The following is a 24,585-nucleotide window of genomic DNA, read 5'->3' on the forward strand; positions in this document are numbered from 1 at the left end:
TCCAGTTTTGGCGGGCTGGTGGCTAATATGCACGAAGTCTTGGACCATTTTTATTGTTCGTAAAACCTTTGTTTTAATAGTGAAAAATGGTAACGCCGTTTATGAAAGCAGAATTAACTGCAGCAGTTACTAGTTTGGGTTATGCAGAAGGCAATAAATACTTCAAAGATCAATATTGTCTAGGTAATTAGTTGAAAAAAAACTGTTGATTCACGTGCCATTTTCCTTCACCACGTTGTCGACGGTCCTATTTCTTTAATAATTTCACATATGACAAATTTTTTCATATTACAGAGGCTCTAAAGGATTTGATTCGTTATCTTCGTAGAGACGATGATACTCTGGGAATCAGAAGGGAACTTGGGCAGATGAAACTTGTTCAAACAAATCTGATTCCAATTATTTGTGAACATCACAGTGATGAAACCTTATTCGATGTTGTACTTCGTCTTCTTGTCAATTTAACAAATCCTTCCTTGTTACTTTTTAACGAAGAGCTGCCCACTGAGAAAGTTGCAAGAAACTATTATCTCCAGCATGTCAGTCACTTACAGAGCTACAAACCAAATTTGGCATCTGATAAATTCTGGATGGTTTTAACAGATAAACTGAAACTACTCTTAGTCAAAGTAAGTAGTACTTGAATTATAAGGCATGCAGAATCAATCTTAAATTGTCCCATCCAATTAAGGAACCAGAAGATCGATTGGAGGATGACAAATTGCTAACAGAGAGAATCCTGATTCTGATACGAAACATTTTAGATATCCCTATAACGCCAGAAGATGAGAAACGAACAGACGATGACGCGAGCGTTCATGATCAGGTATTGATGACTTGATAAAAATTCATTTCACAGTTTGTATTCAATACATAATTGATTGTACAGGTGCTGTGGTCCATGCATCTGTCTGGGATGGAAGACGTGATCATTTACCTTGCATCCAATGAAAACGAACGTCACTTCTGTATGCATGTGATGGAAATTATATCTCTCATGCTTCGCGAGCAAAATCCGGCCACGCTTGCCCAAGCAGCCGCACAGCGTTCGCTTGCCGAAAAGCAGAAAGACACGGAAGAATTGGTCGCCATGGTGCAAAAAGAAAGCAGCGAACGGGAAGCTCGCTATAAGAAGATGACGGCCTCTAGGAGTTCCATTTTCCGCGGAACTTTCTGCGTCAAAGACGTCAAGTCGATCAGCGACAAAGACCTAATCGTTCACCGTACGTTGACCGATGGTAAACCTATCGACTTCAATCAGAAGAAGGTGGCTAAAAGAAAGGCCAAAAATCGCATGCCATTACCGAACTGCGACGTGACTCGCAAGTCGACTCTCTCCATCCGCCTCATGCTGAAAGAATTCTGTCTCCAGCTGCTCAATGGAGCCTACAATTCTCTAATGCACATCGTCAAAGATTGCCTGATTCGCTTGAAAACCCAGGATCACGATGAGACATATTACTTATGGGCCCTAAAGTTTTTCATGGAATTCAACCGTCATACGGGGAAATTCCGAGTCGAGCTGGTCAGCGAGACCATGTCGGTAAGAAATGCAACTGTTTTCAGCCTCCCCCACCAGAAACCAGTAAAAAAGGGTAACGGTTTTTCTGTTTGTTTTTTTTATAGGTCGGGCTCTTTCATTACATTCAGACGCAGGTTCAAACGTACTCTGAATCCATTACTGTGGACAAAAAGAAAGCGGCTGTATGGTCCCGTCGCCTTCACGTTGCCCTGCGCGCTTACCAAGAGTTATTGATGACTCTGAACGCCATGGATAAATGTGGCACTGAGTCCGTCCGCAAGTCGTCCGAGGTCCTAAAAAGCAACGTCTTCTACGTCCCGGAGTACCGTGAAATGTGCCTCGTTTTGCTGCTGAACTACAAGGAAACGCAACACTCGCTCGACTACCTGAAAGATTTGGTCGAGACCAATCACATTTTCCTCAAATTATTCGAACAGTTTAGCAAAGGCAAACGGCACCTCATCGTCCAAAGCAAATCGAGAGCGCCTCAAAAGCGGAAGAAGGCCAAGAAAAAGAAATTGGAGGGCGAGGAAACATCTACGCCCCCGCCAACATTCGATGAAATTGCCGTTGAGATCAGCTCCGCCCTACAAGAGCAACCGACTCTAACCGACGACGTTGCGCCATACGACGCTGCCTCCGATCTTCCGATGGATGATCAAAAGTAAGTGAATTCGATTGAATCGCAAACCAATTGTTGACACGATTTTTTTTTTATTTATTTTCACATTTCAAGATATCATCAATTATTATTTTTTAAATAAATTTCAATTTCCATCGTTATTTAGGGTTTTAGCCATGGGCAAGATTCAGAAACTGCTGAAAGAGGCGAAGATCCATGTGGCCGTGGCTCTTCTGCGTGCTTCCCGCGACGTTTGGCCCGAAGGAGAAGTCTTTGGCGCTCTTGAAGTAGGACCTGAGGAGGAGCTGCTCCTTTTACGCGAACTCTTTTACGCCGATTTACCGAGTAAGTGAACACAGCCATTTTTTTTTTTTTTTCCTTCCTTCTTTCTCTCTGTCTCTTTTTAAAAAACCCCCGCTATTACTGTGTCGCCCCTGGCTGCTTTGCGTTCGAATTTTTCAGGATAGGAACGAGAATGAGATGTGGGGGGGGGGGGGGGGGGAGACGCGAGGGAAATCGATGGCTGCAGACCCCATCATTCCCACTTTTCCGTTTGTGCCTCGAGGTATGAATGTGACCGGATCCCCGTTTTTGATTTGATTCCGGCCTGTGCGAGTCATTTGGTCGATGTGAAACAGCGTCGACAAGTTTTATTTTTTTTTTTTTTTTCTAGGGGTTTATTTTTTTTTATTTTATTTTTCAAATTGTATTTAATGGTGTGGCGAAACGGCCAATAGGAGACGCTCGTGCTCCGTATCGTTTTGTATGAGCACCGTGCTCCAATGATCGAAATCTTCTGCCGGAATCCACCCGAGTTTGACGAAATCTTTTTGCGGCAGTTGAGCCGACGCGTCTTCAACTCCGGCGACGCCGCGTCGTTTCCATAGCGCCGTCGTCTTGGTGCGGTTCCAGTGCGATCGCTTCATGAAGCGGCCGGCAATGATGAATAGGACGACGATGAGGATTGACAGGCTGAGCAACGCCCCCACCAAAGCCAACGCCTGTTTGGCGGATTGTGTCACCTCTTTCTCACTCGCTTCATCCAACGCTTCATTAGCGCCATTGTGCGAGAGCCTCATCGCGCTGTCTGGAATCATACTCGTTGATGTCTCTGCACCATCCAATACATCGGTTGCCATGGCAACCATCGATTGGCCGTCCGTCTAAAATTGGGCGACGATTATAGACGTAGAAAATGAAGACAAAAAAAACAAAAAACAAAACGATGAGGCTATTTTTTTTCCTTTTGTTTACCTTTTGTTGATCGGGATCGGTAGCGACGATAACCTTGACTACTGCGGTCAAGTGTCGTAGCCTTTCGGCATCCGCTCCGGGGATGACTAGCGGATTGTCCGACAGATCGAGAAAACGCAATCGTACTAAACTGCCGAATACCTTGGTGCTGACGTGGCTCAGCCTATTACTTCGCAAGTCCAGTCGAGTCAAACTAAAAGAGGGAAAACAAATAATTGAAATAAAAATTTTTTTTATGGTTTCATGTATGAGGTCAGCACAAAAATTTTTTTTTTTTTTTTAAAGAGATTGAATAGGATTAGCTACAAATTTATATTGCTGATGTTTTGCTCGTGCTTTCGGTACGGTTACGACCTACCGTCAACAACATCCTAAAAAAAAAAAAGTTTTCTTTTTTCTTTTTATCTGCTGAAAAAGTCCCGATGGAATCGCACTTTTATTTTACTTTTGTTATTGGATCGTCCTTGTTTTACTCGTTTCTTTTTTTCTTTTTTATTGGATACTTTGCGCTGGTAGCCATCTCCTATTTTCGGCCCATCGCTTTAACTGTACCTCTGGCAATTTTCATTGGGATTGCCATTGTCAAATGAGAATGGGCCTTTAATCTTCTTTGTCTCGGACGTCTCATTTGCTTTTGATATTCATCACGTGATGAGTCGTATCTTTTTTGTTCTTTCATGTTAACTCCCCCCCCACACACACACACACGACAATTGCGAAATTTGTGGCCGCAGCCCATCGGCTGTGTCGCATTAGGATCTACGAAGGCGATGCGCAGCATGTGCTCCGTTAAAAGCTTTTTTTGGTGGTGGGGAGGAGGAGGGATTTAGTTAATTACTAATTGCCTTTCGCAACGAGGGGTGGGCTACTCTAACGAGGTTTAATCACGAGCAGAAAAGGCCCGTATTTTGGCTTGCATCATGGCCCATGAATAGTAGAAATTAAAGGCTTTTCTTTTTGGCGGGGGGGGGGGGGGGGTTGGAGAAGACGTCACACGCCATCTAAATGCGTCGCATAGATGAGGAGCAAAATTTTACTGGTTTCCTTTATTAGTTTAGATGAAAGCTTCATTTTTAAGAATAGGCCAAAAATCACGGCAGGAGAAGAAGGGAGAGAAGGGGAGGACGACTAACCTCGTCAGTTGATCGAAAGTCCCCGTCGCGATCGAGACAATAACGTTGCGCGCCAAATGAAGCTGATCCAATCGACGGAGACCGACGAAATCCCCCGCCTGCAGGGCCGTAATTCGATTGGCCTCCAAGTGCAGGGCTGAGAGCGAGGTAGACGGTAGGCTGGCTGGGATGCTGGCCAGTTGGTTGCCGTTGAGTGAGAGCTGCTCCAGCAGGTCCATCCTGCCCAGCGCGTCTTCCTCGATCTCTTGGATGTGGCTGTCGTCCAGGACGAGGAGCCGCACTTGCGGAACGCTCTCAAAGTCCCCTCGGTGCAGTCGGCTGAAATTGTTACCTATATACCCGTCCCCCACCCCCCCAAAGAAAAATGAGTAACACAAATATTCAATCAATTGGACGCTGTTTGTTTTTCACCGTCCAAAATTGGATTAGCCAAGTCGCGTTTCTTGTTCTTCATCGGAATTCTTTTATTACCCTCCCGGCCCATCGCCGGTTGTTTTTTTTTGTTACGTAAAAAATAAGGGAGAGAGAAAGGAAATGCAGAGGGGAAGAGGTATCGATTTGCAGCGTATCTCTTGAGAAGAGTTCCCGCAGTTTCCTTGGAAGTTGTTGGGGGGGAAGCATGGGGCCGTGCTGACCGAAACATTCTACTCTCTCTCTATATTGATTCGCATCGTCTTGTTACATGCACGTTACACGTTCCTAGGTACAGGGCCACCCGCGCTTTTCTTTTCTTTTTTTTTTTTTTTCTAATGCGTGTATCGAACTTGAAAGGACGTGGGGATGGTGTTTACTTTCATCTTCATATAATTCAATATGAATGATGGACCCATGGTCCCGTAAGTGGCTCGTAAGAAAGGGACGGGATCGTGTAACTGGCGGGGGGTCTAATGCTTTCCAAAGAGAGCGTCTCCAACTAAAGCGGAAATCACTATAGGCCTTTTTTCTTTTTTCTTTTTTTTTTTATGGAGAGAAATATTATTTGCATATAACAATATAGACAACCAAGTCAAAATCCGATAGACGGCGGGGGGGGGGGAGGAGAGGTTGTGTCTACCACGAAGAAAAAATAAAAAAAAGGGATCGTTCCCAACTGTATCGGAAAAGCTTCTTGCGTGTATCTCCTTCCCACCATTTTGTTTGGCAAATCTAGGATGATACCTCCCTCTTTCCTTGAGGTGGGGAAGTTGGGGGGGGGGGAGGGGGAAAAAAAATGAAGGAAATATAAGATGTCACGTCGATTCGCGGTAGGGGGATAAAAAGATTATAAAAAATAAAATAAAAAAAATGAGAGAAGAGGTCCTTCTCATTTTTATATTTTGTGATGTTTCGTATTATTTTCCGCACAGCTTGACGAAACAACAACGAAAACAATTCAACCGAAATTGAAAGTAATATTTCCTTTTCCACATCCGATTATTATTGTTTCACGACAGGCAGTCCCCCATCATTCCCGTTTTTATTTTTATTTTTTTTTTCGAAATGTAGGAATTCAAACCGCTTATTTTTTGTTAGGGGGGGGGGGGAGGTGGTCTAGCGAGAAGGACGAGTGACACAATACGAAAGCAATTTAAAAATTTTGGTTTCTATCAGTTTGGATGGGCTCGTGAAAAGAAAATTCGTCTTTAATACTATGCCGGGAATGATTGTCTATAAGGCTTATGGGTTTTTGTTCTGGGACGTATACGTGTGTAGCTATGTAACGTCTATACGTTTTGTTTCTAATGCCTTTTTAAGGATGGGCAAATCTTGTTTTTGTTTCCTCCCTTGTTTTCCCCCCGCTCTATGGCGTGATTCAATATTGTCGAGTAACGTCGTGTAAAAAAGGGTGGGACTGATTGTATTTCGCTCCGTTGCTTTTCCTTTACATCCCTATGGGCTGCTTCAAATGGAGGGACGGTGGCACTGTTGCGCTACTTGCCATTAAGGAAGTTGGCACCAAGTCGATCGATATCAGACCGAAAGTTTGTGTGTCTTTTTTTTTTTTCTATTTTTTTTTTATCGTTGTTTCGACGATACCGTTCGTTGGCTATTAATGATGAAATGCTTGGATACTCGATATCTACGCCAAAGAAGTCGAACGTGATACTCTAGTGTGAGAGACTCGATATTATCGATCTCTTTTTCCTCCCCCCCCCCCCCCCCCCATTTTCGTGTACACTCAAGCAAAACAGATGGGGAGAAAAAAAAAAAAAAATCTAGATAGATGGAAGAGAAAAAAAAAAAAAGGACTTGCGTATTTCTTTCTTACCTGACAGTCGGAGATCCCTGACGTAACGAGCTATGAGACTGGGCACACTCTGCAGACCGGCCGAGCTCAGGTCGACGTAGGCCGGACGAGCAGCAAAGAGATCGACGTGTTGTATTTCATCCAGTGGATTAGAACTGCGTGAGCCAAGCGTGTGTCGTAGTGATGCGGGAGGAGGAAAAAAAAAAAAAAAAAAAGAAAAGAAAGAAATGTGAAGTCGGGGGAGCGGGAAGATTTAGATACTTCAACATCAAGATTTATTACCTTAAGACCAGGTGGGCCAGCTGGCCCAATCCTTGAAAGGCACTCTCCGCAATGGCGCCGATTCGGTTGCCGTCAACATTTAGGAACTGTAAGCGATTCAAACCCTGCGACGAAGAGTAAAAAATCCAATTTAAAAGGTCACAAAAAAAAAAAAAGGAGCGAGGAAGGAGAAAAAAAAAATTGTCATTGGATATACAACATTTTTTTATTTATTTAAAAGAATCTTTAGATTCCGCTCCTTCAGGGCCAAAAGTTGATGCACTCCGTTGAATTCTGTATATATATATATATATATTTAAAAAAAAAAAAAAAGTGCTTGGATGTGCATCCGGAGTTGAATGTATACGTAGACTATTTCCGATCTATCTTCTATGCCGACATTGATAGAGAAAAAAAAAAAACTCATTACGAGAGGGCGCGCTTCTCTCTATTTATACGAATGCGCAAAGCTCAGCTTTTTTGATGGCGCCTATTCAATCGCTCGAGTCTTCAATCAGTTTGTTATAAAAAAAAAAAAAAAAAAAGAGAGAGAGACCGGCTGCTTGCTCTTCTATTTATACAGCATGTGTACATGTTTACGAAACTTTCTTTTTTTTTTCTCTCTATCGAAAAAAGTCTCTTTTTTTTTCTGAAAAGAACGTTCTGATTTTAACGTATACAAGGGCAAAGAAAAGATGGAGAGGGGGGGGGAGAGGGCTACGTATAAAAAGAGAGAGAGAGAGACAGTTCCGCTTATGAGGATCTCGTTGCGAGTCAATTCATCATTTCATTTTCTCAATCGATCTGATGGTTTTCTGAAGGCTCCAGAAAAAAACACACACAAGTCTTTTTTAAACGTGGAAAGTAAGACAAGGTAGAAGCGCACATCTTAGCGACGATTTTCACGAGAAAAGTTTGGGCTTCCGCTTTTGCCAAGCGTCGAATCATCATTTTTGGCTTGTCGCTCTTCAAACAGTGCACACATAAAAGGGGGTGGGGGTGGGGAATCGAAAAGAAAGAAAGGAAGAAGAAGGGCCGTAGATTTTTTTTTACTTTGAAAATGTCAGGTCCAAGAGCGACTAGGGCGTTGCCGCGCAAGTTGAGTTGCTCCAGGGTGATCAGGGTCTCCAGAGCGCCGTCGATCAGCGTCAGCTTGTTGGACGACAGGTCCAAACTCCTCAGTCGGATTAAACCTGTCAACATGTCCTGCGTCATCCCGCCAATAGAACGCGGCCACACATTCGTGCAAGACAAACAAACATCCCATATTATAAAATCGAAAAAAAAAAAAACCAGACTGGCATATTTTCTTTCTTTTTTTTTCACACTTGTATCGATTCACAAAAATGAAAAGACTTGACAAGAAATAATGAGACTCGCAACGTTTTTCTTGCAATGGCAATTCAATTACAGGAGCTATCAATGCCATCGGAAGTAGTAGACAAAAAGAAAGGCCAATAATTGAATGTTCATTTTTTTTTTTTTTTTACCTGTGAAAGAACTGTCAGCTGGTTCTGACTCAAATCAAGCCGCTCCAAATTGGAATGGTAATTGAACGTCGCGTTAGCGATGAAGGCTAGGCCGCAAGCGACGAGACTCAACTCGTTGAGGCCTTCCGTCCCGTTAATGAGCGTCTCGTCCAGCCGTTCTAGGACCAAATCACGCACGTCCAATCTCTGAACGCCGGCGTTGGCCACGACGGACCAAACGCGGTCGGACACGGCCGTCGTCGCGGCCGTGCGGTTGCCGAAACCCGTTTCCTCGTCGTCTGTTGCGGCGCAACTGACGATCGACGATTCGAAATCGCAGAAACACGTCAACGGGCAATATTGGATTGCGTCGTGCAACAATTCAGCGTCAGCTGCACGAACGTCGTTGGCCTCGGTCGTGTTGCTCGCCGACACGCAACACGACGATACCGCCGTCCATACGACGAAAGCGCACACTACCAGCGATTTCATTATGTTGACCGACGGAATTTCACGTTCCAATCGAGCCCACAATGTACTACCTCGTCTCATCACGTTTTTTGTTTTGTTTTGTTTTATTTGTTCTTTCCCCCGCCCTTTTTTTTTTTTTTTTTTGCTTAATATCTCGATAGAAATGGAATGCGGCTGTTTCCAACGACCGGATGATCCACTGTCATTCGGCTGATGAATGTTTTTTGGTCTCTTTTCTTTTCTTTTCCTTTTTTTTTTTTTTTTTTTTTTTTGAACTGTTGTGAAGTGCGTAGAAGAATGTGAACACACGCGGGTATGTTAGAAGAGATGCTGTTTGTCATCAATCACTTGAAAGAGAGATGAACTGGAATGGGAGTAGTGGGTACACCATTCCGGCTCTTCCATGGTCTTGGCCGCTATTCTTTTGGCTCCTCGCAGATCATTCACGGTACGAGGCTCCTTGTTTTTGTTTTTTTTTTTTGTTTGTGTTTTTTTTTGTTGTTATTACACACACAAGGGACTAATAGTAAGGTCGTGTACAGCCCCGAAAGTAGCAGTTGTAGTCGACTAATCAACGGCAAAAGCGGACGCGTGCCACACACACACACACACACACACACATAGAGACACACACACACAACTTGAACAAGATGAATAGAACGTCTGATTGCAGTTTGGAAAACAAGAGCAGACGAAAAAAAGGCCCGAGGGGTTGATGAGTAGTATTGCCGATGCCAGGCAATGTTCTACTGTTACGGCTCGAATTCAATCAATATGCTTCATTACAATTTGAAATGATTCGTCGCGAAAGAGAGATGAGGGAACTTGTGTCTGTGTAGTGGAAGGTGAAAAACAAGGGACCGCTTATTTTTGTAGACCCGTTCGCGTTAGCAGACAAGCCGCTACTGGCAAGTTGGCGGCCTGTGACGATCCTTTTAAAACAAAAAAAAAAAAAGGTGGCGATGTAGTGGTCGCAGTGGTAGGATCGCACATCTGCGCAGAGCTCGTTCACGAAAAAAAAAAAGATTTTCCCCTTTTCTTTTTTTTTTTTTTGCCCCTGAAAAAGTCAGTGCCTTTGCAACGCTAGAAAAAAAAAAGAAAGAAATAGAGACCCAAAGACTTTCTTCTTTTGCTTTTGTAAGGTTCTTAACTTTGCCATCCGTTTGGATGATAGACCTCGATCCCCCCCTCATCAATGGCTATTAAAGGAAGGCAAAGAAAAGAAGGGAAAGGTGAACAAACATTCAAACAAAAGCATCGCAAAAAAAAAAAAAAAAAATATAAGCCCCTGCAAATGTCTCGATGTAAGTTGTTACGACTCTCTGATTATCTCCCATTTGCTTTGATAGCCACATATCGTTAAAGTTCGTATAGAAATGATTCTGATTTACTTGTCCTTTTTTTTTGTTTTTTTTTTTTGTTAGCTGCCCAGTACTTGGCCAGTTGACCTCTTACGTTTCTTTTGTTGTTATTATTCATAAGGAAAGGACGTCCGTTTTTTTTTTTTGGCCAAGATTGTGAAATGCAATAAAAAAAAAAAGGGGGGGGGGCAGAGCTTAACTTCCCCTTTTGGCTAAGGGAGGAGTAAGAATTTAAATTGCAAATGAACGTGGCCATTTCTTTTATCTCCCACCGTTCGCCTCCGTCCGTTTGGTCGTCTTCGCATATAATACAATATCCTATCATCCGACTCTTATATATATATATATATATACACTGCTTAGAACTGTGATGTGGCTTCAGGATTCAGTGGGGCGTGTTATAACTTCTCGTTTGTTTTTTTTTTTTCTTTCTTTTCCTTCTTCTTCGGCCAAAGAGAAAAGACGATGGCTTAAGAAAGAAGAATGGCCCTGTGTTAAGGAGACGAAGAGAGTGGAATGATATGCTCATCTTTATCATGTCTTATTCTTTCAACGTCAAGCTGAGGTCGTATATTACATGTGTACGTATCTCTTTGCAGCCCGTTTTCATTTATTTGCGTTGCGTAGTTTGTTTTTTTTCCTAGGGTGGGGGTTCGTCTCTTTCTCGTTCGCTTTTCCGTCTCATCAACTCGTTCTTCAATCCTGAATTTATAATGAGTATATATATGAAGAAGATTTTGGGGGGGGGGGAAGGTTACGCTTTTATGCGTGTGTCTGTGAGCTGGCTGAGAAACTCAAGCTTTTGTCTTTGTATACACTCGACTTGTCCTTAGTTTGTCACGGTCTGCTGAACTTTGTCGCCTAGCTACAAATTTTGTCGTGCTCCCGATAACGTCTTCCCGCTCCTCGACGTTCTTCACGCTTCCATTCTCTTCCTTTTCTGTTTGAACTTTTTTTTTTTTTTTTCGCCCAATTTTCGAATATGTTGTGAAACTCATTTTTTTTGTTTGTTTTTTGTTTGTTTTTGCTTGTTTATTGTTTAGGTATTGCTGGGCACGAGCCAACAAACAGAGAGGATAGTGATGCAGCCGAAGACTCTGACGCCAAAGACATTGGTAATTACAATTTTGATGTTATCTTCTTTTGTCTTCGAAATTTCATTTGTTAGTTTTTTTTTTATAGTATGTAAGACGAGGCGGAAAGTAGGTCATAATATGTCTGTCCTTTTTTTTTTTTTTTTCCCTTTGGGGCTCGAACAAACTCCCAAATGTGGAGGATATTTTGCGTTCCAAAAAACTATGGCGCTATGGCGAAAGAGAGCGGCAACAATAACATCGGTGGAAAAGATTGCGTTGCACATGCGGAACGATCTCGTCAAACAAAATACGACAGACTTTATATTTTTTTTTTTTTTTACACAGTAGAGGATGGGGGGGGGGAGGAGATCCTTACAGATGGAACTAGGATGAAGATGAAAATTGAACGGATTGTGCGCGCATCCCCTCTCCGCATAACCTTTCCCCTCTCCCCACCAGTCAAAGGTGATCGATACACAAAGATATACACGTTTTAAGGCAACCCGTAAAGAGCACCAACTTCCTACTTTTTCCGTCTGTTGTTATGATCGCCTACCCCTTTTTTTATTTAAAAGGAAAAAGTCACATCCACCGGCAGTTTTTTTTTTTTTTTTTTGTATTTTTTTTTTATTTGGGTTGTGTGTGTGTGTGTGCGCGTTGGACTTTTTCAAAGTTTCGCATTTCCATTTCGCCTTGTCAGACGCGCAAATCCGGCCAAACCATTTTCCCATTTTTGCATCTTTTGTTTTTTTTGTTTTTTTTTATTTCTTGGGCTGGGAATGAGCGACGGCAGGAAGGGGAAACTGTGCGTCCACGAAAAGAGAGAGACTCCCGCACGTGTACATAGTTGATGTATCAAACCCCATTTTCAGGGTGGGCGAGTACACTGCGCATTTTTTCTTTTTCTTTTTTGTCGCCACACTTTTAAGATGTGGCAATTATATATACATATCAAACCGGAAGCAGAGACTCGGACCTGGCAGAGTTTTATTTCCGGAAAGAGTTTTTAAAAAAAATCCCAGGGCCATTTGTCTCATTCGTTATTATTCAACGAACAGCTAACGCGGTAAATAGGGCCATGAGTTACGTGGGTGTTTTTTTTTTTTTTTTTTTTATATCTTACATCATCTCATACCGACAAGATGAAATTATTTATTGATGATAGTGTTGTCCATTTCTCTTCGTGGCCGCTTTATTTTTATTTTTTATTTATTTTTTTATTTATTTTTTTCATATTATATAAATACCCCATTCGAGACTATCACGCTCGACTGATTAACTTGATTGATATTCTAGGAATTACCTCATCCTCTTCTTCTACGTGTTCTGTCTGTGTGTGTGTGTGTGTGCGTATTCCATCAGCACAGTCTTTTGACAAAAGAGAAAAAAAAAAAACCAGCCAGTGTGTGTGTGTGTGTAACGTGCTCGGAATACGATTCAATTACCTTGTGCTTTTTGCCACCCCAACGGCCATCATCCCACCCACACCGGCAAAAAAAAAAAAAAAAAAAAAAGGAAAGAAGAGGAGGGCACATTGCACGTCAATGACGATTCCGCACACTCCCCTCCTTTACCACCCCCTGAAGACACGCCAACCCCACCCCTCTGGTGCAACGCGTGAATAATACGAGGTCATTTCCCGATGTAACGGCGATGTAGCATTAAAAAAGACGGAAGGGGGGGGTTGTTGGGAGAAGAGACAAAAACGTGAGGGGTGAGGTCTGTGTGCGGGTTATTGGGGGGGGGGGGGTAAGCATTTGTGTGTATTATATAAACAGCAGCAGGCGGCTGCTTGGCGCTTTACAAAACCAGGACTCTGTAATATCTCGCGTTCCAGATGAGACACATCAATACTCTCTCGCCCGACCTCCTCTCCTCCTCCCCCCCCCTCCCTCCGCCAACTCTGTTTGTCTCTCGTATGTAACCCCATCTCTTGTGTTTCCATCCACCACCACCACCCCTTACATTCGTTCTCCATCAAAGCTGTTTGGATTGGATCCCATCTTCTTTAGCGATCGAGCCGCTCAAATAACACCCCCCCTCCCCCCCTTCCTACCTTTTTCTTCCTCCTCCCTAACCCGGCCAGACATTTTCTCGACTCGCAATCTGTCGTCTTCTTGTGGAGGTGGGGGGACCAATCAGGTTATAGAAAAATGTAAAAACACAATACGAGGAAACTTCGCCCACGTAGGCCATCCGTCTTCCGTTTGTCTTTTTGGATACGCGGGTTGATGTCAATTCATTTTTTTTTTCTGTCCTCCTGTGTTGAGGTTATAGAGAAGAGTCTTCTTCTTTTTGTTTTTTTATTTAAAAACAAAGCAATCATAACGTTTTTTTTTGTTTTTTTTTCGAATCAATTGATTCATGGCGATCGGGATCCTATTCTGCGTTTGAATAGACAAGTACCCCACGCCTTAGCAAACAATGCGGGCATGATATGAGCATTTGAAAATGGGGCTGGGAGATAGTGAGGAGAACTCTTGAGGATGACGTGTGTACATTTATACGGAGTGTGTGTGTGTGCGCCGCGATATTAAGATGATGGATTGCTCTACATAATAGCATTCACGCACTCACGCCGACCCATTTTTTTTTTTTGTATTATTATTATACTTCTCCCTCCCTCCCCTTTTTTTTGTCTTATTACGTTTCTTTATGCGCCGTGATAAATCCAGACTGTTGCCATATGTTATTGTGTTGTTTCGAGGAGCCCCGTCGACTCCCGCACAACTTCAACAAAAAAAAAAAAAAAAAAAAAATTCGCATGCCGTGTTCCAGTTTTGCGTCGTCGCTAGCGAACGAAAAAGACAATTCCTTTCAAATATTAGAAATGCATTTGATTTCTTTGCCAGGATTTAAAGCGTGGAAGAAAGAGACAATGGCGTAATCTTGGGGGCTTTGATTGTAATCATATCTAGCCGCTTGTGATTATTTTTGTCCCATAAGGAAGTGACTTGAATGTTGTCCAAGTTCCCCCCACCTCTAACCCCGGATATCAATGCAATCCCCCCCCCCTTCCCCCTTTTTCGAATGTGTGTAAGAGAGGAGGTGACTAATGATGGAAGAGAAAGTTCCCCCCCTTTTTTTTTTTTTTTTTTTGTGTCACTGCGACCCCGTCAGCTTGGCGGGAGAGGGGTGACGTTGAGAACGGATCCATCAGCGTCACGAGGGCGGAGGAGGGAGGGTGTCCTCCTGGTAGGGAACCAATCACGGTTTGAAGAGGGCTCCCTTCTTACTTCGTCTGTGTACACACATCTTCCTCTTCTTCTTGACGCGTTTTCTTCTAATGAGAGTGAGGAACCTTCCGACTTTTCATGGCTTTTCGTTTCTCTCTAAAAAAAAAAAAAAAAAACTCGAGGCAATCCTTTATCTCCCGCCATTTCAATATGCGAACGAACGAAAGTTTGGACGGAAGACATTTGTTTTGTATTTTTTTTTTTTATACTTTCATCGAACTGTGACGTCTTCTGCCTGGGCCTGAGCGAAACACTTCACTCTCTACAAGCTAAGGCTGTTGCTCTCTCGATATTTCCAAGCCCAAACGTTTCGTGTGCTGAAGAGATCCATCCCCGCAAGTCGACAGCTCTTTTGGCCTATTTGCCACCAAATGAGAAACGTCGTATGCAAACGGATGAAATTTCAAAATGCGAAAGCTTCTAGTTTTTTTTCTTTTTTTAAATCAACAAAGAGAGGGGGAAAAAAACATCAGGCAAATGTTGATATCTTTGGAAAGTCAACTGGAAAATTGAAAAGCAAAAATGAAAAAAAAAAAAATACATTAATGAGACATTTCCCTTTGAAGATGTGAAGTAAAACCTAAATGTACTTCTCCTCTTCGTGTATTCATTTTTTTTTTTTTTTTTGGCCAGCGCACAGCTGGTGTCCCTTTTGTTCGTGGATCTGATGAGAGAGAGAGAGAGAAAGAGAGAGAGACGGTGTTTTTCTTTTGTCACGCGAGACTCGTGGAATCCGGTGAGAAATATCATCGGGGAAAAAAGTTGGCCATCCGTGTGGCTATCGATCATCGCGTCACTTCAATTCGGGTGTGAAAAGGAACACACGGGAAAAAAAAAAAAAAAAAAAAAAAAAAAACCAAAGGAAGATGGAGAAAAAAAAATGGAGGTAACGGGAGCAGAACAAAGTTTCACGGGGGGGAGGGCGGGAATCTCCCAAGAGATCAGGAGCATCAGCTACGATCGTGAATTGCATATCTTTTTACGTTTACAAGAATCCATCGTATCGAATGCGTTGCGGAAACGCGTAGGGACGAGAGTGAGGAACGTTTGCGAGCAGAAACAAAAGAGAGCGCAAGCAAATTGAATAGCAATCATTAGCCCTTCTATTTTTCTTTTTTTATTTTGATAAGAGAGATTGAATGAGCCGACTGTTGAGTGCATTTCTATGTTTTTTGTTTTGTTTTGTTTTGTTTTGTTGTTTTTTTTACCCCTAATTAATTTGTTTTTGTTTTGATTTGTTTTTCATGGAAATCAGAGGAAGAAGAATTGGCAGCGGAGAGGAGGAGCGAAAAGGAGCTCCACTTCGAGGAATTCATTCGCAGGTAAAACCCAAAACAATTGCTCTCTTCTCTCTCTCTCTCTCTCTCTCTCTCTCTCTCTCTCTCTCTCTCTCTCTCTGTCTCTCTCTCTCTCTCTCTCTCTCTCTCTCTCTCTCTCTCTCTCTCTCTCTCTCTCTCTCTCTCTCTCTCTCTCTCTCTCTCTCTCTCTCTCTCTCTCTCTCTCTCTCTCTCTCTCTCTCTCTCTCTCTCTCTCTCTCTCTCTCTGTCTCTCTCTCTCTCTCTCTCTCTCTCTCTCTCTCTCTCTCTCTCTCTCTCTCTCTCTCTCTCATTTGTTGGTTCACCGTGACCAAGTGAAAAGGCGGGATGTTCGAATCCCATGTTAAAAAAAAAAAAAAAAAACCGCTGAACTCGTAACCCTCACGCGCTAATTACAGCGTTGCTGCGTCCCCCCCCCCCCCCCCCCCCCCCCCCCGCGATCTGATTCCTGGTTGCCCTTAACAATAAATTGATGTAGAGCTTTTGGCCTTTCACGCAGGGTCGTACGCACACGTGATAAAGTTGAGGGGTGGGGAGGGTTCGTCGAAATAAAATCAAAGTCGTTGCTCGGAAGTGCGGCTGACTCGATCGTACCTTTAAGGCAATTCCGCAAAAAGGTTTCGAGGTGCTCCATTACCTTTGAGGTCGATGGTCCTTCCTATACGACTGTACGATTGTATGGTGGCCCGTTTGTGTGTGTCTTATCGGTCCGTCGTCCATAACAGCCATCAATGTCGAAGCTGTAGATTGCCTTTGGCCCGGTAGCGTCTTCAATGCCGTTACTCTGAGATGAACACTTAAGATATTATAGCGTCGTCCCGCTGTCCCGCCGGCAGCTTAAGAAAAGATGTACGACGGCCAAAATGGCTGATAATTTTCCCCCGTGAAATTGGTTATCCTACTAAGGGAAAAAAAAAACAAACAAACAAACAAATCAAACGAATTTTGTCTTTTTGTTTTTTCTTGTAATTCAATCAACAGCGCCACTATTGGCGTAGCGGCCGGCCCTCGCAAATCTATAACATCCAATCTACTGTTAAAAAAAAAAAAACCCTCGTCTGACAGTGTGTACCTCTATTAAGTGAATCAATTGCAAGGTGTCGTGTGAAATGTTTATAGCAAAGATGAAGGGGGGGGGTGGAAGAGAAAAGAAATAATCCCGTGCGGGAGTCCCCCCCCCTCTCTCTTTCTCCATCGTTCCCGACGTTTCTTCCCCCCCCCCCCTTTTTCTTTTTTTGGCTGCGAAGATAATCTGAGCCTTTCTGACTCGTGCAATGTCAGCGAAGAGCAAAAGTGTGGTACATATTTATATATCTATGACAGCCTGCACTTAACGACACCCCTTTGATATTCTTTGACGTCGTAGAGTCCCCCCCCCCTTTTTCTTTTGCTTTCTTCATCTGCCGATGATACGAGACGTTTTTTTTTATTTTCTCGCTCCTCAGCAGCGCAAAAAAAATAAAAAATAAAGATGGAGAATTCCTTTTTTTTTGTGTGTGTGTGTGTGACGTGTGCATCGTTATTGATCTGTTGCTTTGCAAATCAAATAGCGTTGACCGATGCAGAGGGCGGCACATCATCGTGCCAGGGACGCCGACGTGCACGGAAAAAAGAAAAAGGGGGCGAATTATTATTATTTATTTATTTTTTTTTGTTTATCTCGCCATTGGAAAAATGGAAAGACACACACAGTCAATGGGGATCAATGTGACCTTGTCTTTGATGACCAGTTTTAGCATCAATGCAATTGCTTTCCCATTCCCGCCAACTCTCCCCCTCCGCCCAAAACCAAAGTTGTTATTAGTAAGGGATTTCACGGAGATTGGCCGCGCACAAAAAGTACGTGGCCACTTCTTCCCTGAACGACTTGCGAGTTCGTAAAAAAAAAAAAAAAAAAAAAAAAAAGAGCTCGTCATTACAATTCCCGTCTTTTTTCTTGAACGTTTTTTGCGTGGGGGAGGGATGGCTAAACCAACAGTGTCACTTTGCTGACCGTTTTTTCTCCTCTTTTTCTTTTCCTTTTTTATTATAAGTTTAGTGGATTACGAGAATAAAGGATGCGCCTCGTTCAACTTTAGTAAATAAACCATCAGTACACAAGTAGGAGTATATGCGATTTGGCTTATCTGAGAGAGAGGGGGTTGGGATGACCGCAGTTGTGTCTGCGTACTTTTTGGCCAGTCCCTTAATCTCCGGGACGGAGAGCTTCTCTGATTCTATACATTTAGTTGGGCGAGTAAAGTAATAATACGTACGATATATATTCTCTATATCTAATACTTTTCGTGTGTTTTTTTTTTTTTTTTTTTTTTTTTTCATTATCAAACGGTTGAGCCAAAACAAACAATGGCACTTAGTTCAACCACAAACAAAAGCGTTTCTCTAACTTTTTCTCCTGTTTGCCGAGCTGTTGTCCTTACCCTCTGGCCGGCTAGAAAAGAAATAAGTCAAGGCAAAGATCAGTCGCAGGTTTGTTCTATTTCGATTCGATGGCTGGAAATCTCATTTTTTTTTTGTTTTTCCAGGGGGGGGGGGGGGGGGGCCGAGCTTTCAATGTCGTTGCACAACTGTCACGTACGATTCACTGGAAACATGTTTTTTTTTTTTTTTTTTTTTTTTTTTTTTTTGGGAATCAAATCTCGGTTTCTTGCTACCCGTTGACGTTGCACTTGTAAAAGCAGCTGAAGTATTTTTCCTTTTTTTAAGCGAGGGGATATGACTTTCTGTATTTAAAAAAAAATAATAATCTAAACGCAAAAAAAAAAAGAAAAGAAAAGAAGATGTTTAAAGGACATGTGTTATTCAATTTCACGGTTGTCGACTACCGCCAAGGATCAAAACGGAAATGAGGCAATGTTGGATGGACCCTCTCATCTTCTTTAAAATGTTCCATTTTCAAAGAGCTATCGCATTTGTTTTTTTTTTTTTTTTTTTTTTTTTTAATAAAAATTTTTTTTTTTTTTTTTTTTTTTTTTTTTTTTCATTTTGCTCTCCTTCATTCAACGTTGCCATTTCATTCGTTCGTGTAATTGTGCATGTCAAAAAAAAAAAAAAAAAAAAAAGAGTTTTATAGCGGCAGACAAAAGAGACGTGATGAGTTTAGGCGAGTGAACTCGATCAGACGGACGGGGAAAGAGAGAAGAGCTACTTAAGTCTGTTTCTCTCTTCTTATCCTTCTTTTTGCATGTCATTTTTTAACTAGATGAAACGTTTCTTTTTTTCTTTTTTTTTTCCACTGTCTTTCACGACGTCTCTTTTCTTCATTCGATTGCTGAATACTTTTGTTTCGTTTTTCTCCCACGTCCTTCGTATGGATTTTGAAATTTGAATCGGCCCTTTAAAAATGAGAAATTATTTTTGGGGATTGCGTATTAAAATAGAAAATCTACTGCGGGACGGTGACAATGGCAGTCGATCGATAATAAGGGGAAAACAAACAAAATCTATTCAACACACACACACACACACACACAGAGCCACGTGTTATTCTTTAGATGGGCCGCGTCGTTATCCAACTGAGTGGGAAACTAAAATAAATAACATAACAAGGGGTGGGGTTTAGACCTTACGTCGAAATGAGGCCACCGTGTTTGTGTGTGTGTGTGTCCTCTTAACACGAGTCACGATATCAGCGGATGCTTTTATTGACATTAACGACAGAAAAATAAAGAACTTTTCCATTCGGCTGCATCCCCCCCCCCCCAAAAAAAAAAAGTTGGGCTCTCCAGACTTGAACCAATAAATATGGCATTACATTACCTTCGTCTTCTTGTTCCAGAAAAAAAGAGGAAATGGCAGAGTAAAGTAGATCGAGAAAGAACGAGCTTTTATTTGCCCCCGTCTCCTTGCCGAAGAGAATTGTTAACTTTTGACGTTATCGACGTAGACTACCTTACGCGTGGCCCAACGTTACATGGAAAATGTGCATCCCATTTTTGTCTTTTGATCAGCGCAAAACACTTACGTTCGGATTCGTGACACTAAAATCCCCCGTTTCTCTTTTCGCCCTTGCGTTACAAAATTAAATGGAGTACATTAAAGGGGCGATGAAATTCAAACGAAAATCGCTGGCGACAGAGCCAATCACGCATTCATCCAATTTGGGTGATGGGAAGGCTGTCCCGCGCTGACAGCCACAGCGTGAAATTGGGCATTAAAAAGTATATCGTTTTAACGTATCACGCAGGTTATCATACTCTCCGCTTAAATCAGATTCATTTTCATTTCTTTCAATATTTTTTTTGTTTTTTGTTTTTTGTTTTTGCCTGCGTTAACTAAGTGGTGTAAAGATGGGCGAAAGCGAATCTTAAGGGTCCATGCCCTTTTACGTATTTTAGCAGTTAGCGAAATGAGTTTACAGGTGATCCTAATTTGCCACGACTGGCGAAAAAAACAAACAAAAAAAAAAAAACAGTTTGGGAATGAACGCCGAAAACGAACCCAGTGGTCCTACGAGGCACTCTCTCTACGCCGTGTCGTGTAACATTAAGCGCAATCAATAAGGAAAGAAGGAAAAGATGAGCAAAAGAAGAGCAAAAAAAAAAAAAAAAAAAAAAAAGTAAGGGTTTTAAATGTAGGAATGAAACTTGATGGAACTCTGCAATAGTTATTGCGCGCGGGATTTCAAATAATAGATGAAACGTAAGTGGAGGGAGAAAAAGAAGAAGAAAAAAACAGATATCGAGCGGCGTCGTTGGTTTTATTTCTTCGAAATTGCGTGTTTTGAATTCCAAAGGAGGGAGTAGGAAAACTCGCAACGAAAATTGCGCGCTCCGGCATCCTTTTGCTCCGCATCCGAAAATTCATGGAGAAAATCCTTTCCAGTACAGCATGGCAGATGTTTGGGTACTTTTTCCTTCCGTCTCCGTTAATTGTTTCCTCTGATATTTCTCATTTTTGACTCGGTTCTTTTTTTGTTTGGTTTTGTTTTAAAGTCGACGATTTGTGTGTGTATACGTTTATTTTGATATGTCTACGCCATCTGTTGACAGGTTTGCACATAAAAATGTTGTTCGAAGCTACTGCCATCTGCTGAGGCGCTACGCCACCAACACGACGCTGACGAACCACTGCATCGTCAAGATGCTCCACCGCGTCGCCTGGGACTGTAAAATGCCCGCCATGCTGTACCAGCTCTCGCTGTTCAAGACATTTCAAATGATTATGGACGATCCGCGCGCCAAGACCGACTCCACCGTCAAAGTGAGAACTAGTTTTTATTTGCCAGTTCGTTCTATTTGCATTTGCATTTAGCAATCACATTTTTTTGTTTTGTTTTGACATTGATGGATGGCTGTCGCGTTCCATGCTTTGACTTTCCCTAATTTTTTGGCATCTCTTCACATTGGGCATTAGGAGCTGTACAAATTTGCTATTTACATCGTGAGGAAATTTGCCGAAACGGCGGAAGTCAACCCGAAAATCTTCGTGGAACTGCTGTTTTGGAAGACTGCCAGCGAGGCGGTCGAAATTGAAGCCGGTTACGGCAACGTCAAAGAGTAAGCACAAAACAAAAAGGACTCACTTATCATTGAGCTAATGTCGACTAGCTTTAATTAAAATGTCTTTGATCTTTACCCGCCTTTCGCTCATCGCATTTTCCCCTCTTTTCTGTTTTCGTTTCCATGCGGACGTCTGAAGCTCGAGCTATTCGCCTTCCGTCTGGAACGAAGAGGAAGAAGATGAATTAGAGAGACTCTATCACGAATTCAGAGACGTCCAAGATGGTGGTAAGCACACGCATTCTTCTTCTTCATTTTTTTTTTTTTTTTTTTTTTGCTTAGCGTTTCATTTATTTCGTTGGACATTCGTGTCCGTCTTCTATATCCGCAAGCATTCGTGGAAAACCTTGCGGACATTTTCTTTTTTGTTTCGTAGCTTTTTGATTTAAGAAAGAAAGTCTTTTGTAGTTTTTCCTTCTCACTGAACGTGTGCGAGATGGCGTGTCGCTTCGGGATCAAAGTGTTCAAAGGGCGTGAACGCAGAGAATCCTCGACGTAACCAAAAGTGTGCCGTGGGATTTTTCTAACCGTAGGCCTTCCGGAAGGCATCCAAAATTAGCCAAAAAAAAATAAAATAAAATAAATAAGTCGAAAAGAAGAGGGGGAGGGAGAACAAGTCGAGGGAAAACAACGGAAGAATAAAATCTTACGAATGTGTTGAAAACGTGAAACGGAGGCCGACTCGACAGTCAGATGAAATAGTTGCGCGTACATTCCGCACGGATGTCTAACAAATGGGACCCGCCCTTTTTCCCTCGGTTCCCCCCCAAACATTTCTTTTCCGTTCGTCTACGATGTATCTTAACTTCTTCTTATTTAATCGTGACAGCATTCAAATGCTTAGATGCGCTGCACACGCATTTTCCACGTTCCGTTTCGACAGAATTTTTTTATTTCGTTCCCCCCCTGCCTTCCCGATTTTCCCTGATGGGCCCACGAACCCATCGGCCGGGAATCGATTTCAAGAAAAAGGGATTATACGTATCGTCGTGACGATGGGATTATCATTTTCAGTGATGGGAAGTTTTGCATATATGAGGCGTGGCCGACTGCCGTGTGATGAAATTTTGAAACTTACTACATTTCAATGGTTTCCGTTGCGCGCTCAACCTTATTACAACATGGGCATATGTTACCCTTTTAGCCCGTTTATTAAATTCCGGACGTTTTCTTAATCCTCGCGTACGTTTTGATCTTCAATTTTGTTCTTCATTTTGAACGATTTTTTTTTTTTTTTTTTTTTTTTTTTTTTTTTTTTTTGTTCCGTGCAGAGGGAGATGTGGTGGATCGAATTTTGGCCAACCTGATTAATCAGAACCGCAATCGACGCGCCGTAATCAAGAAAATGAAGGACATGGGTCTCATCATGGACGCCAAGGGCTTGGCCAAAACGAAACGATCCGTAAAAATCCGTCCACCCAAGGAATGGGGCGATCACGAGATCGTGGAATTGCGCCGCATTTTCGAAGAAGTCCGCGGTTCATCCGGTATTTCATTTGATTTTTTTTTATGCCCAAACCGTTCGCATTTGAAAGGCTTCCCGTTTGACAGATCCGTTGGGTTTGCTGATTGATCGACTGCCCATTCCCCGCGGCAAAAGTCGCGTCCGAGACAAGATCGTGGAACTCGGTCTGGTCGAAGACGTCAAGGAATTGCGCAAGAAAAAAGTCCGTTCGGCCAAATCAGCCGGAAGGAAAGAATCCAAAGGCGATCAGTCGGACGACGAGGCTCCCAGAGAAGGTCCTGCCAGACTGAACGATTCCGAATCAGACGAAGAGGAAAGCGAAAGCGACGAAGAAGATGACGAGAGCGAAGGTGAAGCTTTAAAGAATATGAAACGTAAAGAAAGCAAGTCGAAACGGCCCAAACAGTACGGATTCGCTATGAAGAAAACTGATTATTTTAGCCCTGAAATGTTAGCGGCACAACTCCGGCAACTGGTCGACGATGGTCCGTAATTTTATTTATTTTTTTTTTTTTTTATTTTTTTTTTTTTTTCAAAACATAGCCATACGTTAGCAACACTTGACTGGTTTCCTTCCCCCTTCCTACTACATGCAGGCCGTAAAGAAGGATTAGCCTGGTTGGCCGAGTGCCTTAGTGAAACCCTGGAGGACCGTGAAGAAGATGGCGGGGGCGATGAGGCCATCCCTCTAGTTCCGCTGACGGAGACGGCTATTGCTTCGATGGAGGACCACACCTTTTTGAAATTTATTGCCAAAATGGGATTGGCTCCACCGGCTAACGAACAGGTTTGTTTTTTGTTTTTTTTGTTTTTTTTGTTTTTTTTTTCTTTTATAAAAAAATCGAAAATGTCTGGAACATCTTTGGAAATGAATTCCAACTCTATTTTTTCCATTGTAGGAGCAATACTGGCGCATTCCGTCTAACCTCATGGCGGCTGATTTGCGTTCCAGGATCGATTTTTTAAAAGGAGCGTGCGTTTCGGAGGACGCGAAGAGCGAGCCGGACGAACGGACAGACATCTCTGGCAACACGAGCGGCAACAAACGGTTGGCTGATGAAGCGATTGCGTTGGGCGCGCATAAACGTCGCCGCATCGTCAATTCCGAGTCGTCGAGCAGCGACGACGAGCCGCAAGATGTTGAACAACAAGACGTTGCAGATGCGGCTGTTGTTGTTGAAACTTCGTCAACAGCTGCGTCAACAACAAGTCGCAAACGATTGGCTGTGCTCGACACCAGCAGCGACTCTGAATGAAAATCATTCGGGGGCTCCTCCTATTATTTATTTTTTTTCACCGACAAACAGAGCACTTTCGCAATAGGTGGGTTTGGAAACAAAACGCAAAGTTGCGTGTTGACAGCAAGAGTCAACCGCCTTTTGTTTGCGTTTCGCATTTATTTTTTTTCGAAACTTTTCTTACGTACGTCAGCCGCTATTCAAAAAGTTTGTTTTGCGTTTGCCAAATACACTGGCTTTAATCAAGGAAGGCAAGCTGGCCGTATCGTAGCATCAACTTTGCTTCCCCCTATTGACACGTTAAACGGCATTCGTTTCAGTTAGTTTGCTAACACACCTCCCCCATGACACTTTTTTTTTTCAATTTCGAAAGGAAGATGTGTGTTGTTATTTTCCACAGCTCATTACAGCAGAAGCAAGGGCTAATAGAATG

General features: G+C 42.6%; 2 protein-coding genes across 2 annotated transcripts; one reads left to right on the forward strand and one right to left on the reverse strand.

Moving 5' to 3' along the window:
• Positions 1–24,382, forward strand: LOC130696369 (protein timeless homolog). The gene is made up of 15 exons (XM_057519456.2): positions 1–183; positions 295–629; positions 692–826; positions 890–1,543; positions 1,627–2,186; positions 2,311–2,489; positions 11,364–11,435; positions 15,888–15,954; positions 20,940–21,150; positions 21,304–21,446; positions 21,589–21,677; positions 22,721–22,936; positions 23,001–23,399; positions 23,511–23,701; positions 23,814–24,382. Exons 1-15 carry the CDS (start codon positions 87–89, stop codon positions 24,168–24,170), a joined length of 3,705 nt encoding a protein of 1,234 aa, XP_057375439.1. The 5' UTR covers positions 1–86; the 3' UTR covers positions 24,171–24,382.
• On the reverse strand, positions 2,228–9,848 carry LOC130696373 (insulin-like growth factor-binding protein complex acid labile subunit). Its single transcript, XM_057519460.2, has 7 exons — positions 8,510–9,848; positions 8,073–8,225; positions 7,041–7,144; positions 6,780–6,913; positions 4,532–4,862; positions 3,399–3,591; positions 2,228–3,307 (listed from the first exon to the last, which is right to left on the reverse strand). Exons 1-7 carry the CDS (start codon positions 9,038–9,040, stop codon positions 2,855–2,857), a joined length of 1,899 nt encoding a protein of 632 aa, XP_057375443.1. The 5' UTR covers positions 9,041–9,848; the 3' UTR covers positions 2,228–2,854.
• Positions 24,383–24,585: the final 203 nt, after the last annotated feature.

The sequence above is a fragment of the Daphnia carinata genome, chromosome 5, assembly GCF_022539665.2.
Source record: "Daphnia carinata strain CSIRO-1 chromosome 5, CSIRO_AGI_Dcar_HiC_V3, whole genome shotgun sequence".
Lineage (NCBI taxonomy): Eukaryota > Metazoa > Arthropoda > Branchiopoda > Diplostraca > Daphniidae > Daphnia > Daphnia carinata.